Below are 17,791 nucleotides of genomic sequence, written 5' to 3'. Positions count from 1 at the left end.
AGTTAATTATAATGCACATGGGACGTATGAAGCGACATGTTTACATATATGTTTGTATGAACCGGAAATAAGTTGTAAGAGTTCCTGTTTCTGCACACGTGCCCAGGAGAAGAGGGATAAAAGCCAGCTGAGAGTTTTCCTCAGCGGGCGGCGTGGTCCTTTGTTTCCACTCCAACCCTATTTGCAAATATACCTTTTGTGTTGTTAATAGTGTGTGTCTGAGAGTTCTTCGCCTCCCGAGAAACGAACCGCAGCATTTTTGCAACAGTTAGACCACAAGGTGCGGGGGGGCCCATTTGACCCTCTGCCCCAGCTCCATGTGTGGCAGCTACGGTTGTCTCTGTCAAGACACTCATGTGGGGGATGGAGGGGAAGGCCCACAGTGTGCTGGCTCACCCCAAGACCCCCACAAGGGTAGTTGGGGGGGGGGGCATGTGGCAGAGGGGTCTCCAACCCTCCCTGCAGTGCTGCTTACAGTTGCCAGCTGCTGGGGAGGGGAGGGGGCTGGGGAGAGGGCCAGTCTGACATCTGGCAGCCTCCTGGGAAGCTGCTGGCAAGCTCCAAGCCCCCTCCCACCCAACGCGATAACACCTGTTGGGTTCAATGGTGCGCTAACTCAGGGCGCTTTGTGTAAAAAAACATAGTTAGAGAGCCTCTCTGACATTATGCCTAGACTTCTGTATGCAGCCCCAGTAGAGAAGCCTAGAGTCCTCTTTAGACATAGTTTCTCCAGGTTAGGTTTAATGCCCTCCAGTGTAGTTTGTGTCATGCTACCAGCTCTGTACTTGTTGCACGGGTGAAAAGAACACTTCAGTCTGGGATTAGCATTTAAAATAAACCCCAAATGCCCCTGCAGCTCATAGACATTCACCTCCTCTTACTCCAATACAGGGCAAGTGGCTGCAACAAAAACTCCAGAGACTTTAGATGTACGATTCTCAACCAGGGTGCTGCGGCACACAGGGGTGCTGACAGATCCTTTGTAGGGTGCTGTGAGATGTGAGGCAAGAAGCAGATAAAGGCAGGCTCGTGCGTGTCTCTTCCTGGCCAACACATCTCCACTGCCTGGCTTCTCTGGAAGGAGGTAAACACTATAATATACAAATTCGGTTTTGAAATTGAGTGCCACTCCATTCACAAAAGTTATGGAGGGGTGCCTCGAGGCCAATGAGGGGTGCCTTGAGGCCAAACAGATTGAGAACCACAGATCGACAATCCACTCTTTTCTCACAGGGCCCAATCCCTCTCCTATTAAAGTGAGGGGCAGTTTTGCTGCTGATGTCAATAGGAGCAGGAACAGCTCCATGTTCTGTAGGTGAGAAAGGATTGCCTTACCTGCCACATTAGATTTGTTGTTGCTCTGTATCTCTCTTCACAGTAAACATTGTTGACCAGTGTTTGCTTCCTCCAGTGGATTATAGTTCTTGGAGCTGAAGTGTTTGTAGTTTCCACAAAGGTGATAACAGGTGTTGCAGGTATCACTAGAGGTAAAAGAAGAGAAGGGTAAAATTATTCTGAAGCAGGCCTGAGAAGCAAACGTCACGAACACATTACTGTTAGGTACCACTAACATCATTTTTAATATATTTTATTAAATAGTGCAGTTGCTTTCTCCTCACAACAATACATCACGGTCTGTTTAAAAAGCACTGTCAGCTTAGTGATCATTGCACACTACTGTCCATTAAAGATAACGTACTGTTAATCAGTTTTTCACTTTTATTAGTATACACTGCAAGTTGCCTATGTAAAATACTTGACAGGAAGGGCTCTGTTTGTTGCCATGCATGAATTCTCCTAACAAATCACTAGATTTGTGAGACTGCTGATGCTGAAGATCAAAGCACTCTACCCACCAGTGAGCACCTGACATGCCATTCTCCTGCCCACTCAAGTCCAACATGTCACAAAAGACTGAGAAAAGAACATAATTTCCAGTACAAGGATATTGAGACCTCAGCTGAGCATTCAAGAGGACTGGGGTTTTGATGGAAAATGTTTTATGCCTACTTGAGAATAACTAAGACATGACTATAAGAAACTGTACCAGAAATACATCAACAGCCATTTCCCAGCCGTTTATAGGGTGCATCCTGACAAATGCACAAGTACGGTTAGTGGCACCGTTTGAGGTGTCAAAAACCACACACCGTGCATGTACACCTGCATGCTGCACTGCAGATTTGCAAGATGGTGCCAAAATTTGACACCAAGAGATCCCAGTGTCAAAAAAATAACTGCTGCCAAAAGCAGCGCAGTGCACACGGCAGCAGCATACACTACTAGGAGTGGCTGGATCACTGCTGCAGCTGTCCTGGGAGACCCCTAGAACTGCAGGCAAGGTCACTGGGGCCAGCACAGGTATCCCACCTGGGGCAATTTGCCCTGTACTAACCCCACGTGCAGGGGCATGTGCAGCAGGAAAAAGCAGTGGCACAAATTTGTGCCACTGATATTTTTGTCATCACAGTCACATACCCCTGAATGCGGGGACGTACTCAGAAATCTTCAGTAGAACATCTACACCTAGCTCTAGATTGTATCAATTTGGTTAGGGTTTTCTCCCCACCCCGTGTATTACAATCTGAAAATGATTACAAAATCTGCTTCCAAAGTCGCTGTTGAATTACCATACCATACCTAGATCCTCAAGGTCAACTATTAGATCAGGTGAATATGCTGTGCCCAGGTCATTTTTGGCTTGGACCCTAATGGAGTACTGTTTTTCTCCTTGCAGTTTGTTCAATGGAATGGTGAAATTTCCTTTCGAAGGAAATGCCTTCTTCTCACATGTCTGTATACTAGGAAAGGAAAAAAAGCAGCAGGGGTGAAAAAGCAGCATAGGAGTTTTGCCATTAACTTCGAAGGAGCCAATATGTCATCACAAGCTATATATTATTCATCAGTAGCTATGGAATAAAAATTAAATCTTGTCATTCATATTTCTAAATTTTAGCCTGTGATTGAAATAGCTTTAGGCTTATGACAGGTCACAGTATGAAATAGTTCAACGATAGATGGTCTCTGAAGCTCACCATGTATTTAGTGAAAATACCACCATGAGGATGGCTGTACGGTACTTAGACACAGGTCAAGATTGTCCTGCAGTTATTCCCAAAGCAGTTTACCCAAACTTGGCTCCAGCGTTGTTTTCTGTGCTTTGTGGTGTTCTCCAGAACCTAAGGTATCATTTTTAAAAAACTGCCTTTTTATCCTTTCTGTTTGTAAAAATAAATTTATGAACAGAAATAGCTTCAGTAATTAAGTTTCCTAGTTTCCTGGTTTCATAGTTAGTAGGGTCGGAAGGGACCTGAGCAGATCATCAAGTCTAACCCCCTGCCATGGCAGAAAAGAGTACTGGGGTCAAACAACCCCAGCAAGGTGACTGTCAAAATTCTGATTCATCAGCTCTGGGGAGAATGCAGTTCATGAATTTTTCAATGAAAACATATAAATGACTGCATTTTAATATATGTACTTGAACTCTGAAATAATCAGATTTCAGCTCACAGAATGTTAAACAGTTTCTGTGGCACTATTCAGCGCAAATAACTTCACAATATTAATTCTATAGTGTTTGCAATGAAGTTCAAAGCAGAGATTCTGGGGTGAGCATGAAGGATACTAAGGGAATGACACAAAAAGAAACAGTGATTTGAGGGCTGTGGATAGAAAAGGTGTAAAATACCTAGTGAATTTCAACAGCTTTCATACACTGTTGTCCATATATAAATATCTGGTAAATAATGGGTATGCTCTTGCTCTGTACTGATAAGAAAATTTCTAGCTTTAGAGATAGATGAAATATTCACAATGCTGCATTTCTGCATTTCATTAGGAATATCAAATTAGATTCCGTTTTTGAAAAAAATTCAACAAATTTAGCCTAAGTTTTGAAGCAAAACTAGTTTCCTTGTAAAAGTGAGAAACTGCATAAGGTTTACTGCAGGCAAATCACTAGTTTGAGGAATTCTCATGTAACCTATGTCCCGTTCTCCCTCTTGCTATGCTTCATTCTTCTGCCTGTCTACAATGGAGCCATGTGCCCTGAAGTTTACCCAGTTCCAGTGGGGCAGACTTTAGTGGGAAAGGAATAGGCCTGGAATCACTTAAGCAATATCATTTAAAAAGTGAAAAATCCCAAAAGCAGGGAAATTCCTGAAAGCAGGCCCATGCATAGGAGCAGATTTGTCTCTTGCAATACATGCAGACTAACAATCCATTTAAAATCAGTTGGACAAGAATCCCATTCTCCTGCCCTGTGACAGTGTCCTCCTACACTTTTAAACAATTCACAATTGGTCATCAGGTTCTAATGGGAAGATTTCAGAGCTCAGGATCCCATTGCTTTTCTTACCAGGTATTTCATTGTCAAATTGCTCTTGAGGTGGTAAGATTTCCTTCATATTATTTACCCACTTGCTTTGCTCCTAACTCTTCTGTTTTTCTTTTTGCTCTCTACATCCATAATTCTTACTAAAAAAAGCAAAGAACTATGATGTCTCATTCACTGAATACCTTTTTTGTGAATGGGCAATGTACATCTGAAAATTTTGGTATAATCAGTTAATGCATCTGCTCAGTAAGGTCAGATGTGACAGCTGAGAATGAAGCAAGAAGAGAGAGTTCTGTTGTTCCAGGGCTGCAGCATTTCTTTACATTGCTGTTTTACTATGTGAAGACATAGTAGCAGATTACTGCATTTCAGGACCTCTTTCCCTGCTGGTGAAATGTTCTAGTATCATACATGAGTTTTGGTCCCTTGTTGACAGAAACAGGCATTGATTTCAGTGCTATCAGTTTTGTGGGGAAGAGGTCCTTCCTTCTCCATCCCCATCTTCTGCTTCTCACTTGCACATAAGAAATCCTATACTGGGGAAGGTCCAAGACCCTTTGTCTAACAGTGGCAAGTGGTAAATGCTTTAGAGAAAGAGTATAAGAAACTGGGCACATGCTGAGGGATCCATCCCCCATCTGACCCTGATACATTCTCACTTTCGAAACCGCTGTTCTAATTAATAACATGAAACCTGCTTTCTTTTTCTGGTAAGTCACCCGTGGTAGGTGTGTGCTCTGTGTTCAGTTGTTACCCCTGCAACAGACTTCCTGAGTGACTCCAGGAAAGTTACTTAATTACTCTGTGCCACATCTGTAACATGAATAATACCATTCACATTTCCTCTGCTGTGCCTCTGGCTTTTCTGTGTAGATGGTGAAGCCTTGGTGCAGTGAACCATCTCTGATTAATCTGCTTTTTAGTCCCTGGCAGAATGATATCATTTTGGAGGTATGTGATGTGGTACAAGTAATTAATAATACTGCATTGATGGCTCCCTTTTCCATCATTGCCTTACTTCACTTTTATAGCAGTGTTTCTCCATGGAGCGATATCAGCATGAGATATGTAGGTATAAAACTAGGCAGTGGAATGAAGGTCAGGACCACTGACCAGAGAACTGGCTTTTATTTTTATCCTTGATTTAGGCTTTGTTTATTGCTCAATTACAAACACAAGTCCCAAACCGCTAGAGAACTGACTCTAGTGCAAAAAAGCCTAAGTTTAAAGGTTTAAATTCTAAGCTCAGCCAAATTGGCAGTAAGCAAGTGAGAACTTGCTGCTGGCTCATATGAAGAGCTCTGTAAAGACACCATTTTAGAAAATGTAACTAGGACACTGTCTGTTTCCAGTCATCAGAACTAGAACGTTTTATACAGTCACGTTGGTTTGTGGTTGCTCTTGCTCTCACCACATGAGTTTAGACCACGTAGTCATACTGTTTCCCCAGGTTACAAAGCTTGCAGAGCCTAACCCTGTCCTCAGTTAATATAGTTTTATTTTTGCTTCCTTTCTGTGCCATTAGCACCTTAGCGACAATGGAGGTTTGCTGGCAAGAAACTTGGCAAGTCTCACACTTCTTGTTCCCCATTCTTTGCAACCACCAGGGTCCAACCTGATGCAGAGAATCCTGTTTTGCTTGCACTTGGTTTTCAGATGATACCGACAAGCAGTTCTGACTGTACTTACTTCCACACCAAGAGAGTGTAATTAGTGGTTAGGTATGTATACTTCCCAGGGTCCCAAGTACAAGTCATGTGGCTTGAATGTTCATAGATAACACAGGTTAAATTCCTGGGGCTGTCCGGTGGATCTAGAAAGACAGATCAAAGGCAAATATATGTCAGTACAATAAGTTTAGGGCAACTCAGCTAGTGACTAAGGATTTACATATGTGAAATGCTGATGTCCCATGTCACCTAAGCATAAGATTTAATTAACTTTGGACATAATCTATGAGGACATGCTGCTTCAGAGCAGGCGGACATAAGCAGATTCTAATGTTATATGGTGCCCACCTGTAGTGAACTTCAGCTGTGTTTTAAAAGCACTCTAATGAATTACTCCTCCAAGAGGCTGGAACTTGGCCTTCAAGTGTGGAGTTTGCAGGGCTCAGGCAGAGCATTTTTGAAACCTTGTCAATTCCCTTGGCCAGCAAAGTACTGCAAGGTGCGATTGGCCTCTTGGGAAAGTTTGCAGGGTGATCTTTCCAAACCAACTACCTAGATGAATTGTGAAGTTCAGGGACCTTAGCTGACAGGCCAGATTTCTTAATCTCTTCCTTAAACCGGAAGACACCAAGGGGATCTAGTGTCCTTTCTCCTTTCATTTTGAATGCCGATGAACAATTTAAGCCACGTAAACAGAACTGGATACCAATGAATGGGCAGCTTTGTAAGTCTTTGTAACAAATAATGCCACCGATAAAGAAGATATGGCTAATTAGCAGATGGAGCAGTAGGGAAGGTAGGGGCATCAGGGCAGGGGAATGGCTTGTCAAATGCACATCAGCTAAGGACTTGAAAGGGAAGTCTTCTCAAATTCCATTAATCCCAAGTCAGATGTGTCAGCATTAGTCCTTTCCCTCCACTGCTGGCTTTATGGCTACTTTGCTGCATCCACCCAGTCAGCAGAAGCACTCATGTGACTGTTATGGCAAAGGGCACCAAGCACACAGGGAAATGTAACGTGCCTCAGAATACAGTCCAAACATCTGTAGCCATTTCAGCAGAAGGCATGCAGTTTTGAGGAGGAAACCCAAACCTGCATGTTGCTCAGAGCACCTGGATCCTAACTCTTTCTCTTTTCTGCCTGCCCCTTCTCCTCTTCCCATTCTTAGCAAGGATGTTCTGACTTGTGGGGATTCGTTGTGTGCAGGAATGAAGCAGCTGAGATGTGGTGGGAGTCATACTGCATAGCCACAGCAACACAAAATGGAAACACTCACTTCTGTGCACTGGAAGAGAAAAGGCCCCAGTGGGCCCCAGTGACTATCTGGTCAAACAGAAAGTCCCTATTTACATGGAAGTGGCAGCAAGGGTCAGCAAGCAAAGCACTGGGATGTACCTCCTGTGACCAGGTTTGTTACCATCACCTTGCCACTGATTTGGTTGCTGATCTTGAGCATGCTACTTCTGGGGGGGCAGGGGGCTGTGGGTTGCAAGTGAGGGGCACTGGTAGGGCTTGTGGGGCAGCAGCTTAGGAGTGAGGGACAGAGGCAATGCATAGGTATATCACTGCCCTCCACACCCCTCAGGTGTCCTCTTTTTTGATCCTGGGATCAATGGTAACCCTAACTTCTTCCCTTAACCCCACCATGATTTAGTTTCCTTGCATATAAAACAGAGGAATTATAGTACCTCCTTTTATAGAACTGTGTGACATCTATTGATTGGAAGAGCTGTGTCAGTACTACTACTAATATTGCTCTACAGTGAGGCCCAGAGTTGTTTTCCAGGAGCCTTTTATCTCTTTTCTGTATGTGCTAGCAGGTGATGGTGACGGAAGGAGGAGGAGACCATTTCCGTGTCATTTCCAGACACCTGTACATTGCAGCCAGTAGACAGAACGTGCAGGAAAAATCTTTTTAGTTATGTCAGCCACTCATGCTAGCTACAGGTATGACTGGCTGGTTGATTACAATAGTTTTTAAATGACCAATACATCTTCAAATATTGTGTTGTAAAGAAAAAGTAAGTGTAATCTACAGAAAAGTATGAAAGTTCATTTTGCATGATTTTGCCTGGCATTAAAAATTATTCAATATTCATAGAGACAATAGAAATAGGGATGGAAGAGACCTCAAGAGATCAGTTGATCGAGTTCCTTACCCCAAGTCAGGATTTACTAATTCTACATTCAGCTTAATTCTAATGTATCTATTCTAATTATGCTTACATTCTAATACTGTAAAGCTAAAAATAGCCTGCAGGCCCCACAATATGATTGCTCTCTGGAAAGCAATTATAATTATACCATATTCATTTAGATGAGCTAGAATTAGTGAAAAACCACCACAGAGATAGCAAATTACTTACATCCTGTAGAAAATTGCGTTCCGCATACCAGCAGCCTTTCAATGCTGTTGGGACACTTTGCAAAACATACAACAGTAGTAGAATCTGGTTTCCTAAAATCCTGAAGCTGAAGCTGCACAGTGGTTCTGTTTATTCTTAAAAAATTGTCCAGAATGTGAGTATAATTTAGACTCATGTATAACTTTGACTTTTCACAGTTTATGGTAGAATGGCAATTTATAGAGATGTTCCAACCCATCTGAACAACTGGAGCTGGTTCTATCCACACGGATCCAGAGCAGTGGAGGTTTGTAACACCTATAAAAATATAGAAGGATTAAAATATTGGTCTGACTGAATGTTTAAATTGAAGAATTCGTGTTGGTTTGCATTATGTTGTGACTGGGCAGGTTATTACAAAGGCTACTGTTTAAAACTGAACCACAGTGTAACACATAATAGACTAGGCCTGAATTCTTCAGCAAATGTGCCCAGCAAGTGCAGTAGCCAGGATCGGTTTATTGGAAATTCTGTAGGTACTCCAGGCCTGAGTTAACCCTGTTGAGGTTTCTATTGGACTAGACATGCAATTTCTTTGTAAAGTGCTTTGAGACCTACTGAGGAAGATGGCTATGTGAGAGTTTGGTATTATTATAACATGAGGAATTCAGTCAGGATAATATCCCTTGTATTATATATGTTAATACCAAATGTAATCCTTACTCTGCCCCTACATATTTAGGGTGGACCTTTGATAGAGTGGGCCTTCATTGTTGTAGCTGTTAAGGGCATGTCAGCCTGGGAAACTGTGGTGAGCATATGTTTCTGTCCAGAGGATCAGTAGTGAAATAATTCATGCTGAAAAGTGACATCTAATGACAGCAGAGCAGCAGCAACCCACTGGGATCAATATCAGACAGGAAGCAAAGATAGTCACGGTCATGGCCCCACTAAGTCAAATGAGGTTAGCATTGAGTTCACTGCAGCCAGGATATAACTTGTGTGTGTGAGTACAGAAAATCAGACCTTGGAGTCTTTCATGCTAATGGGAGATTCTACACGCACTTCTGGGGCCAGGAAGTTGCAGAACACAAGCAGCCCTGATTTCCAGATCATCCTGAGTACAGACCCAGAGTCTGATCCCCTGGCTCTGAGAATGCTCTTTCACATCTGAACAGGAACTCTCTGCTGATGCTCAGTCTGAGCAAGAATGTCAGAATATGGCCCAATCTCTGACAACACAGGTAACTAACTGAATCACTGGCTATGATGGGATCTCTGGTGGCCTTTCTGCAATGCCCAAATACAGGACAGCGGGTAGATAACATAGGAAAGGAAGCCAACTGTGATTCAGAGTGGCACAGTTTTATTTTGCTTCACTTTGCTCAGGAAGAGTGAATGGGGGAAGGAGAGAGAAAGGTAACTGTTAGCTGTATGCCTGACCTACTGTCCATCCCCTAGCATGCAGGCTGATGCAGTGGACGAATGAAGCCAAAGCCTCCTGTCTTCCCATGCCCTGCACCTGTGTGTGTGTGCAGAGGAAAGTACAGGGTCTCCACCCATGCTCTTCTTCCTTCTGCTGTGTCACCCCTCTCGCAGGTATTTGGTGCTTTCCCCAAATCCCCTGTGTGGGCATGGTGAAGTGGAACCTCCAAAATGTCATCTGTTTGACAGGATGACTCAATCAGATATGAAACTTCTGCTGGCACACATTTGAGCCTGTGCTTTAATTGTGACTCTGGGGAAATAACCTATAAAACTGTTTTTTTTTAATGTACCCAATCTAATCTGATCTGATCTTAGGCAGCTCTACAAGAGTACTAAACTAAAGTGCAAGAAACACTGTATAATCAGATCACAGCTCCGCCTCAGCAATGACAAATTTAGCTTTCGAGTGATATCAGATTTGATCTGTTCTTCCTGGAAAGGTGCAGTGTATTAAAACCCTGCATAACATAGAGGACTGCAGTAACATATAAGTTGTGCATGTATGTTTGTGACTTTCAAATATCTTCTAAAATCCCCAAACGGTTCAATATTAACTACTTCTAGCATATCCTTATTTTAGGAGCTCTGCATTCTGACATTAGTGAAACATATTATTGATTTTTATTAGTCATTGTTCTTCATCCAGTAGTGAGATAGAAGAAAGATCATACCTCTGTAAATGCAGCAGAAGAGAATATGCAGAGCCACTGTCACCTTAGATCTGACCATGATCTGATTCATAGCCTATAACCATGGAAAGACATTGCCCCTGAGAAATGGAAAAAAATGTTAGATTTTTTGCACAACCAAGGACTGCTAAGTACAGTTCAAAACTGATGAAATAAGTTTTGAACTGCTAAGTACAGTTCAAAACTGATGAAATTAGAAGCCAATATCAAAACCTCAAATGTACAAATGAAATGAGCCATTGTTGATAAGGATGGTTTTGGAGGCACAGACCCAGGAGTGAGCTCATTGCTACTGTTTTGGTTCCATTGTTGTGAAATGGCAAAATCCTGTATTTTCCAGCTTAGCTGCTGGACAAAGCTGAAAATTTTAGCCATGGATATTGAACCATGGAGGCTGCAAAAGCCAGAGGACCAAATTAATGCCTGTAGTGCCACTGAAATTGATAGCATTGCTCCAAGCATGAATTTGGCTTGGTGTGGTTTGGAGATGGACTGTGGAGGTAACGATTAGGGATATGAGTTTAGGTTTGGATGAACATTTGAGACTGAATCTGGGGTAGGGTCTGACAGAAGGGAATGCTAACAAAGTAGAATATTTAAAATAAAAGCACCTACCAGTAATGGCCTGATTTCAGTATATGATGAATACCCACAACTCCTGTTTCATCTGTCTTGGGTCTGCCAGTTAGCGAAAAAGAGAATGAGTTGGTTCAAGATTCAAGATATGTGTGTAAGTTGGCTCATTTGCCTGCTCATTATGACCTTGTGTCTCTCATATTTCTTTCTTTCCCTTCTTTAATTTGTTTTTCAGACAGACTTTCTCCTACAAAAGAAGCTGTGTGGACAGCAGATTCACTTGAGAGGTACTTTCTTGTTAACAATTGCCTGTGGTACTTTTTGACTGGTACATTCTGCTCTTTGAAGGGAATTTCTGGTCCAGTCATTTTCATATACCCCTCTCTGATGGGTAGGGAAACCTTGTAGCTATAGCCTTTATGCTCCAGGCCTGTTATATGGAACTATCAGACCCCAAAACCTTAGACCTAAGACATAAAGTACCTATGGATTTGAGGGTCTTTGAGTTCTTGGGAGCCCTATTTGCAACATATTTAATGGGCCAAAAGGAAGGTTCTTGGCACTCCATAGAAATCAGACCTCTACAAGGCATTTTACCCAAATTCACTAGTCATTTTGTTTTAGATCTTAGCTGTAAGCATAACTGCAACTTCACTGCTATAGGTGCTTCACAACAAGAACTTACAGGGACTCTTGATACCCTGAGCCTTGTAAAGATCAGAGCACCAACACATGGAGCAATAGCTTTGCTTGGAAATGCATCAAATTCCTGGAGATGGGAGCATCTCTACATACTTGCACCCCCTTAGGAATTCATGACATGAATGGATTTGGAATAAGTTCATTTTCTTGGTGAAGTCACCCCAAGGCATCATTTCCTTGTAGATCCCTGGTATTCCCCACTTGAAAGAACTTGAACCTGAACTGGCTTAGAAAATAAAAGGAATGTGTACAAATACGTTGCGTTTTTAGGGAAGCACAGCTCATACCAGATGCTGCTGCCAAGCATGGCAGATATGGGAACTGAACTGGCCTTGAGCTGGATATGTCAAAACCTATATTTACAGAGGAAGATATTCTGTAGAGCCTGCACCATCAGATTAACTTGGAATTCAGAACAGCAGGAGCCCAGACTCCCAGACAAGCTCTTTAAAGCTGTCTCTCTGTCCACTACTACTCCTTTCCAAATATGTCCAGTAGAACCTTCCCACCCAATCTTGAACACTTGTTATGAGGTTGCTCAGTAGCCTGAAAACTTTGCCTCTGGATTCATCCCGGGTCTTGGATTGGGTTACTGTTCCTTTACTGTGTATCTAAAGGAGAAGCTGCCCATCTCAGGAGTTGTCTGGTTGGCCAGCTCTCTCCCAGTTCTTAGCAGGGTATTTGCATTCTGGGCGCCTGAAAGATGCTCATCATTTCACTGGAAACTTCTTTCATGGCTACTGGCTGTGGAATGATATTGTAGTTGTCAGTAGCAGTGGGAGGAGATTGATTCCTACCCTGTTAAGATGACAGACATGTGTAGCTTTCTGGTCCTTCTGGAGTGCTGAAAAGCAAAGCTGGCAGCATGCTCCTCTCCCACTTTCTTACTCTGAGCACAGAAGAAATGGCTAATGGGTGTTCCTTTGAGAGTATCCCAGCAGGGAAGGAAAGGCTTGGTTGCTTCTTCTGCAAAAGGGAGAAGAAAAAGGGATGTTATTTCCCCCAACCCCACAGAGACCCTTGATGGAAGATTTCAGAAGCATGGAGAGTCTAGCAAGTCCATGCAAGGGAAGTTGCTGTGTAGTGGGACTGAGCTGCAGGGTATAGGTGGCTGTCCCCTGCAAAATGTAACCCAAATTCACAAACCTTTTTACAAGGCTGGATTGGATGTTGGGGCTTGTCCCAGTCTTGTAAGGGTTGCACATAGACTTTGTCTTCATATCTGTGAACGATCTTCAATGGTTAATACATCTTCACATGAGCCCTTGATGTACACCCCTGATGTAATGGTAAGCTGCTCCGAAGTCCCCTCTCAGCCTTCTCTTTTTCAGGCTGAAGAGTCCCAGATCCCTCAGCCTTTCCTCGTATGGCTTGCCATGCAAATCTCTGATCATTCAGGTGGCCCTTCTTTGGATGTTTTACCACGTCCTTGTTAAAGTGTGGTGCCCAGAACTGGACGCAATACTCCAGCCATAGACTCGCCAAAGCCAAGTAGAGTGGAAGAATCACTTCCTTGGTTTTGCTGGAGATGCATTGATAGATGCATACCAGAGTATTATTTGCCCTGTTGGCTACAGTATCACACTGCCAGCTCATGTTCGTACTGTGGTGTATTATTACCCCCAGGTCCTTCTCATTTGTAGTGCTGGTCAGACTGGCGCTGCCAAGCCGTAGGTGTGTAGGGGGTTGTTCATCCCAGGTGGAGTGCTTTACATTTCTTGATGTTGAACTTCATCTGGTTCTGATCTGCCCAACTTGCTATCCTGTCTAGGTCCACCTGTATCCATAGCCTATCTTCAAGCATTACCACGCTTCCCTATAACTTGGTGTTGTCTGTGAACTTAGCCAGTGAGCTCTTCACCCCTACATCCAAATCCTTAAAGATGTTGAAAAGCACTGGACCAAGCACCAACTCCTGAGGGACACCACTAGCCACTTCTTGCCATTGCTGTGTCAACCTAAATCAAAACAGGCTTGCAAGGCACTTGTCTAAACATAAGCTGTTTCTTCTGCAGATCTGAATGATCTCCCCTTGCTTTATCATGCAACAACACTGATAGGAAACAGCCCCACACCGTGCAGCATTATGGGACTACTGATGTCTTATAAGAAGATATTTTAAGAATACTCAACTGTAAATTAACATTCAATTATTCTACAGCTCACTACAGTCTGAAAGGAGAGGAGCGGAAGATCAGGATGGATGGTACAGAGTTTATAGTGAAAGGTCTAAGGAGTTCTAGCCATATGCCACAGATTTGGAGATGATCGAACAAGAATAGAGGCAAATGTCGAGGCATTCCAGATATTGTCATGGAATCAAAGTGCACTGTCCTCAAGAGCAGACTTTAAAGAAAGAGGTGTATAATCTTTAAGAGGTGTATCTATAATCCATTAAGAGGTGTATAATCTTCCTTATCATAAATGGTGTAGGAAGTTTCAATAGGATGACCCACCTAAATGAAGGTAAGCGCACGGGCCAGTCCTTGCATGATGGAAACCTTTTTATTTCGATAAGTCTTTTCCATATTTGTAGATTGTGTCTATTTTCCCCTAGTCAGTGGACTATTATCCATATATTACTTGCTTCACTTAGCTACCTCATTCACTTATGTTTTAAAAGTCCAAACAATGAGGTTTCTCTCCTTTCCCTTGAAAGGCTAACTTATACTCAAACATTACTGTTCAGAAAGCTGTCTCCTGTACTTGCAGTCTAAATTTTTCTCTTCTTAAATTCATCCCATTATTCCTAGTTATACCCTTCTTTGCTACCCCTTGTGAGAAAGAAAATACCAGAATATATTCTCTCTCCAGAGAATGTCAGAAACCCACTTCCTGTTTTTCAGTGCTGGACGTGCCTATTTAGATCTATGTTTGATAAAAACTCCAGAAGTAAAATCAGAAGTAATCAGGGGTCCCTAATGAAGATACAGCTGAAGGGCACTTTTGCTCAAGACTGAAATACTTTAAGTTGATGAAAAGAGGAAGAGCCATACTTGGTTTTAGTGGGTACTTGAGAAAAACTGAAGTGCAGGGCTGAAAACTTTTCCTGGGACAGCATATCCATTTGGAGGCTATCTGAGGACACACACAGGAGTAACCTAAGCAGTGGTGACACAAAGGGGGTGCATGGGGGTGCACCCCCCGATAGCCAGCATTCCTGGAAAGGGGGGCAGGTGAGAGTGCTGGTGCCCTCCTCCCAAGAGCGCTGGCCAGGGAGTGGGGCACCAGGAGAAGTGATCCCCATGGTTCCCCCATGGCCGATTGAGCTCACCTGGAAGTGCCAGTAGCGTGCCACTACCACTTGCGAGTCAACAGGATCAGCTGCAGGGGGACCCCCCGGTTGCTGACTGGCCGCTAGGGGGGCAAATGCCCCCCCCCCCCAACTCAGGAACCACCAGTTGCCTATGAACCTAAGCATTATTTTTTGGAGCAGAAACTTTGGGATACATCTGGGTTTCTGAAAGGAGACATTGCTCAGTTCTGTTTATGAGGCTAAGCATAGTAGATCCTAGCTCCAACATGAGCTCTACAGATGAAAGTGTAGCATGGCTCTCATTCACAAGCATGGTAGCACTAGCAGTTCTCGTTTACATAGATACTTAAGTTTGTTATGAAATAATCAAAAGTGGATATTTCCACATACTTTTTAAATGTCAAAGATATGAAAAAGCTTGTAAATATTAATTTTTCAACCAACACACATCATATTAGAGCATGTTTCTAAAAATTAAAATTAAAAGTTGAAATTAGTGGGTCTCAAACATTCGTGGGTTACATACCTCTTCTTAAGTTTGTTATGCTGCTGGGCCCCTCTGTGATTCCTCACCTTTCAAACTTCTTCATCAATCTAAAAGTTATTGTAGAGTTTTTCTTTCTTTCTTTCTTTTTTATGCTTTTCTCTTGTCTACCCTTCCAGAAGTTTGTCTCATACCCTGAAGGATATGTGTGGCAAAACACCGCTCTAGAATACAGATATCCTGATTCTTCTACTTGTGTGGCTTCTGCCACAGCCTGCTGGAAGCTCTTCTCCACTTTTTGGATGATGATAGCTACCTTAGTGAGATTTCAAGCTCTTCCTTATTATCAGATTTGGTAAGAGAATCTGAAGGTCCTGCCAACCTGTTAACTTTGTGCAAGTTAAAACAAACAAATACTATGAAAACGATCTCTATGAACAGCTCTTTTTAAAGAAAGTCTTGCTTGACTTCAACTGTAACATTTAGATACAACATTTAGATTTGAAATAACAAATGACTGGGGGATTCACTATTCCCATTTTTATTCCAAATTGTAGGCACCATTTCCAAACTTGAGAATTTGAACATGACCCTATCTAAGTATCTGGTCTAATCTCTTTAGTAGTTTAGCTACTAAAACCTTTGAGTATATCATAATTGAATTACAACTTAGAGCAAGTACATACATAAAAATTAACTGTATATTATATAAAATAGTATATGTTATCAATAAATATAAATTAATTGACCCTACTTCACAAGCATATGCAGTGCACTGTTTACGGAAAGCATAGACAAGAAAGCAGTAAAACATGATCTTGTTGTAAACAAAGTTATTTGTTCTAGTAATGATATCAAAGATTAGCCAAACTGGTGATTCTTTACCTTGCCAATGATTAGGATACCCCTTTCATTTTTGTAGATAGTTCCTTGATTTCATAGCTCACTGCTGCCTAACAGAATTTCCTCTTCCAATTAATGTGCACAGTGCACATGGCAGAAGCTGTCAGCAAAACCTTGACCTATATTATCACTAAAAAAACCACGCTTATAGTTTCCAGCTTGACAACAATCTTTGAATCTGAGTCAGTCCATGGGAAAACCCAGCACCCCTTAAAGAAACAGTCTCATGTTTTTCCCCTGAGCCTTTTGGAAGGATTTATTTTAATATTATTAAAAATGTAGCCACCTTCCTCCCAAAGCAACAATAACCATCCTCAGCAACCACTTTAAATTACATTATGTGTAAATACGTATTTGTCAACTATCTATCAAAACAATCCAGCAAGGATCTATTTCAGCATTTACTGTTTCGTAAGTGCACTTAATTCAATTGTTAAGAAAAATATTTTCTGATATAAATACAATCTATAATGTAATAATCCTTTGAAATACTCCATCTTTTAAGCACCATCAAACTTTTATCACATCTCACCTCTTCTCTTTCCAGATCATTTGTGTGTGAAATCAACAGAAATGCTCCTAAAACTTAGTGTTTCCCTTGTTTTGTCCCAAACTGTTACAATTCTTACCTCCTCGTTCATTATTGAATGCTCTCCCCCTGCTTTAATGACATGGAGCAGATTAAGGGAATGTCTGATTAGGTCCCCTAATGACTGAGACTACATTCTGACCAAGAAATTAAAATGCGGGCCCACATCCAACGTTGTGTGCCTAAACTAGCTCTTGGTTGCTCATAAAGAGAGTGAGAGATATAATTGCCCTTTTCAGAATTCAGCTGTGAGATGGTAGACATCCTAGAAAAGCGAGTTCACAGTATTCCCTATTACATCAGGTCCTGTCATTTGGGTCAGTATAAAACAGTAACTTCTATATAGCAACAGGCAACTTTGTTCTACTCCAGGGAGAAGTACATTTCAGTCTGCAAGACCAGAAATAATTGGGCTTTAGGCAAGTGAAATGCAATGTGTGAGGGAAGTAAAAGTGCCCCATCCTGGGTGTCACATCTTCTGGCAGCTGCTGTTCCAACTATGGGCTACCATACTTTCACTCCTCTTAAGCATGGATATCTGCATTCATTAGAAGGCAAACATTTTTACAAGGGATGCTCCACTTGAACAAGATTTGTAGCAAGGGAAATGGGAATATTTCCTCTAACTGACAAGTTTGAAGGGATCACCTCAAATTTGATGTACTATGAGGCATTCTGAAGAAAGTTACCCACATGAAGGAAAACGGTTCTCCTTAGGCCGTGCTCCACTAGACAGTGTTAAGGGAAATCCT

At 42.2% G+C, this 17,791-nt stretch overlaps 1 protein-coding gene across 1 annotated transcript in view; it reads right to left on the bottom strand.

The window, feature by feature from the left end:
- The window catches only part of IL23R (interleukin 23 receptor), a 45,351-nt gene extending 28,837 nt beyond the window's left edge, over positions 1-16,514 (bottom strand). The window contains 8 exon segments of the mRNA XM_019530644.1: positions 1,336-1,481; positions 2,641-2,801; positions 6,026-6,149; positions 8,374-8,670; positions 10,512-10,609; positions 11,145-11,207; positions 12,605-12,773; positions 16,433-16,514. Coding sequence (XP_019386189.1) covers positions 1,336-1,481; positions 2,641-2,801; positions 6,026-6,149; positions 8,374-8,670; positions 10,512-10,581 — 798 coding nt within the window. The 5' untranslated portion in view covers positions 10,582-10,609; positions 11,145-11,207; positions 12,605-12,773; positions 16,433-16,514.
- Positions 16,515-17,791: the final 1,277 nt, after the last annotated feature.

Source organism: Crocodylus porosus, unplaced genomic scaffold (assembly GCF_001723895.1).
Source record: "Crocodylus porosus isolate Cpor-Errol unplaced genomic scaffold, CroPor_comp1, whole genome shotgun sequence".
Lineage (NCBI taxonomy): Eukaryota > Metazoa > Chordata > Crocodylia > Crocodylidae > Crocodylus > Crocodylus porosus.
The sequence above is the reverse complement of the archived record's forward strand: the minus strand, read 5'-3'. Positions and strand labels throughout refer to the sequence as shown.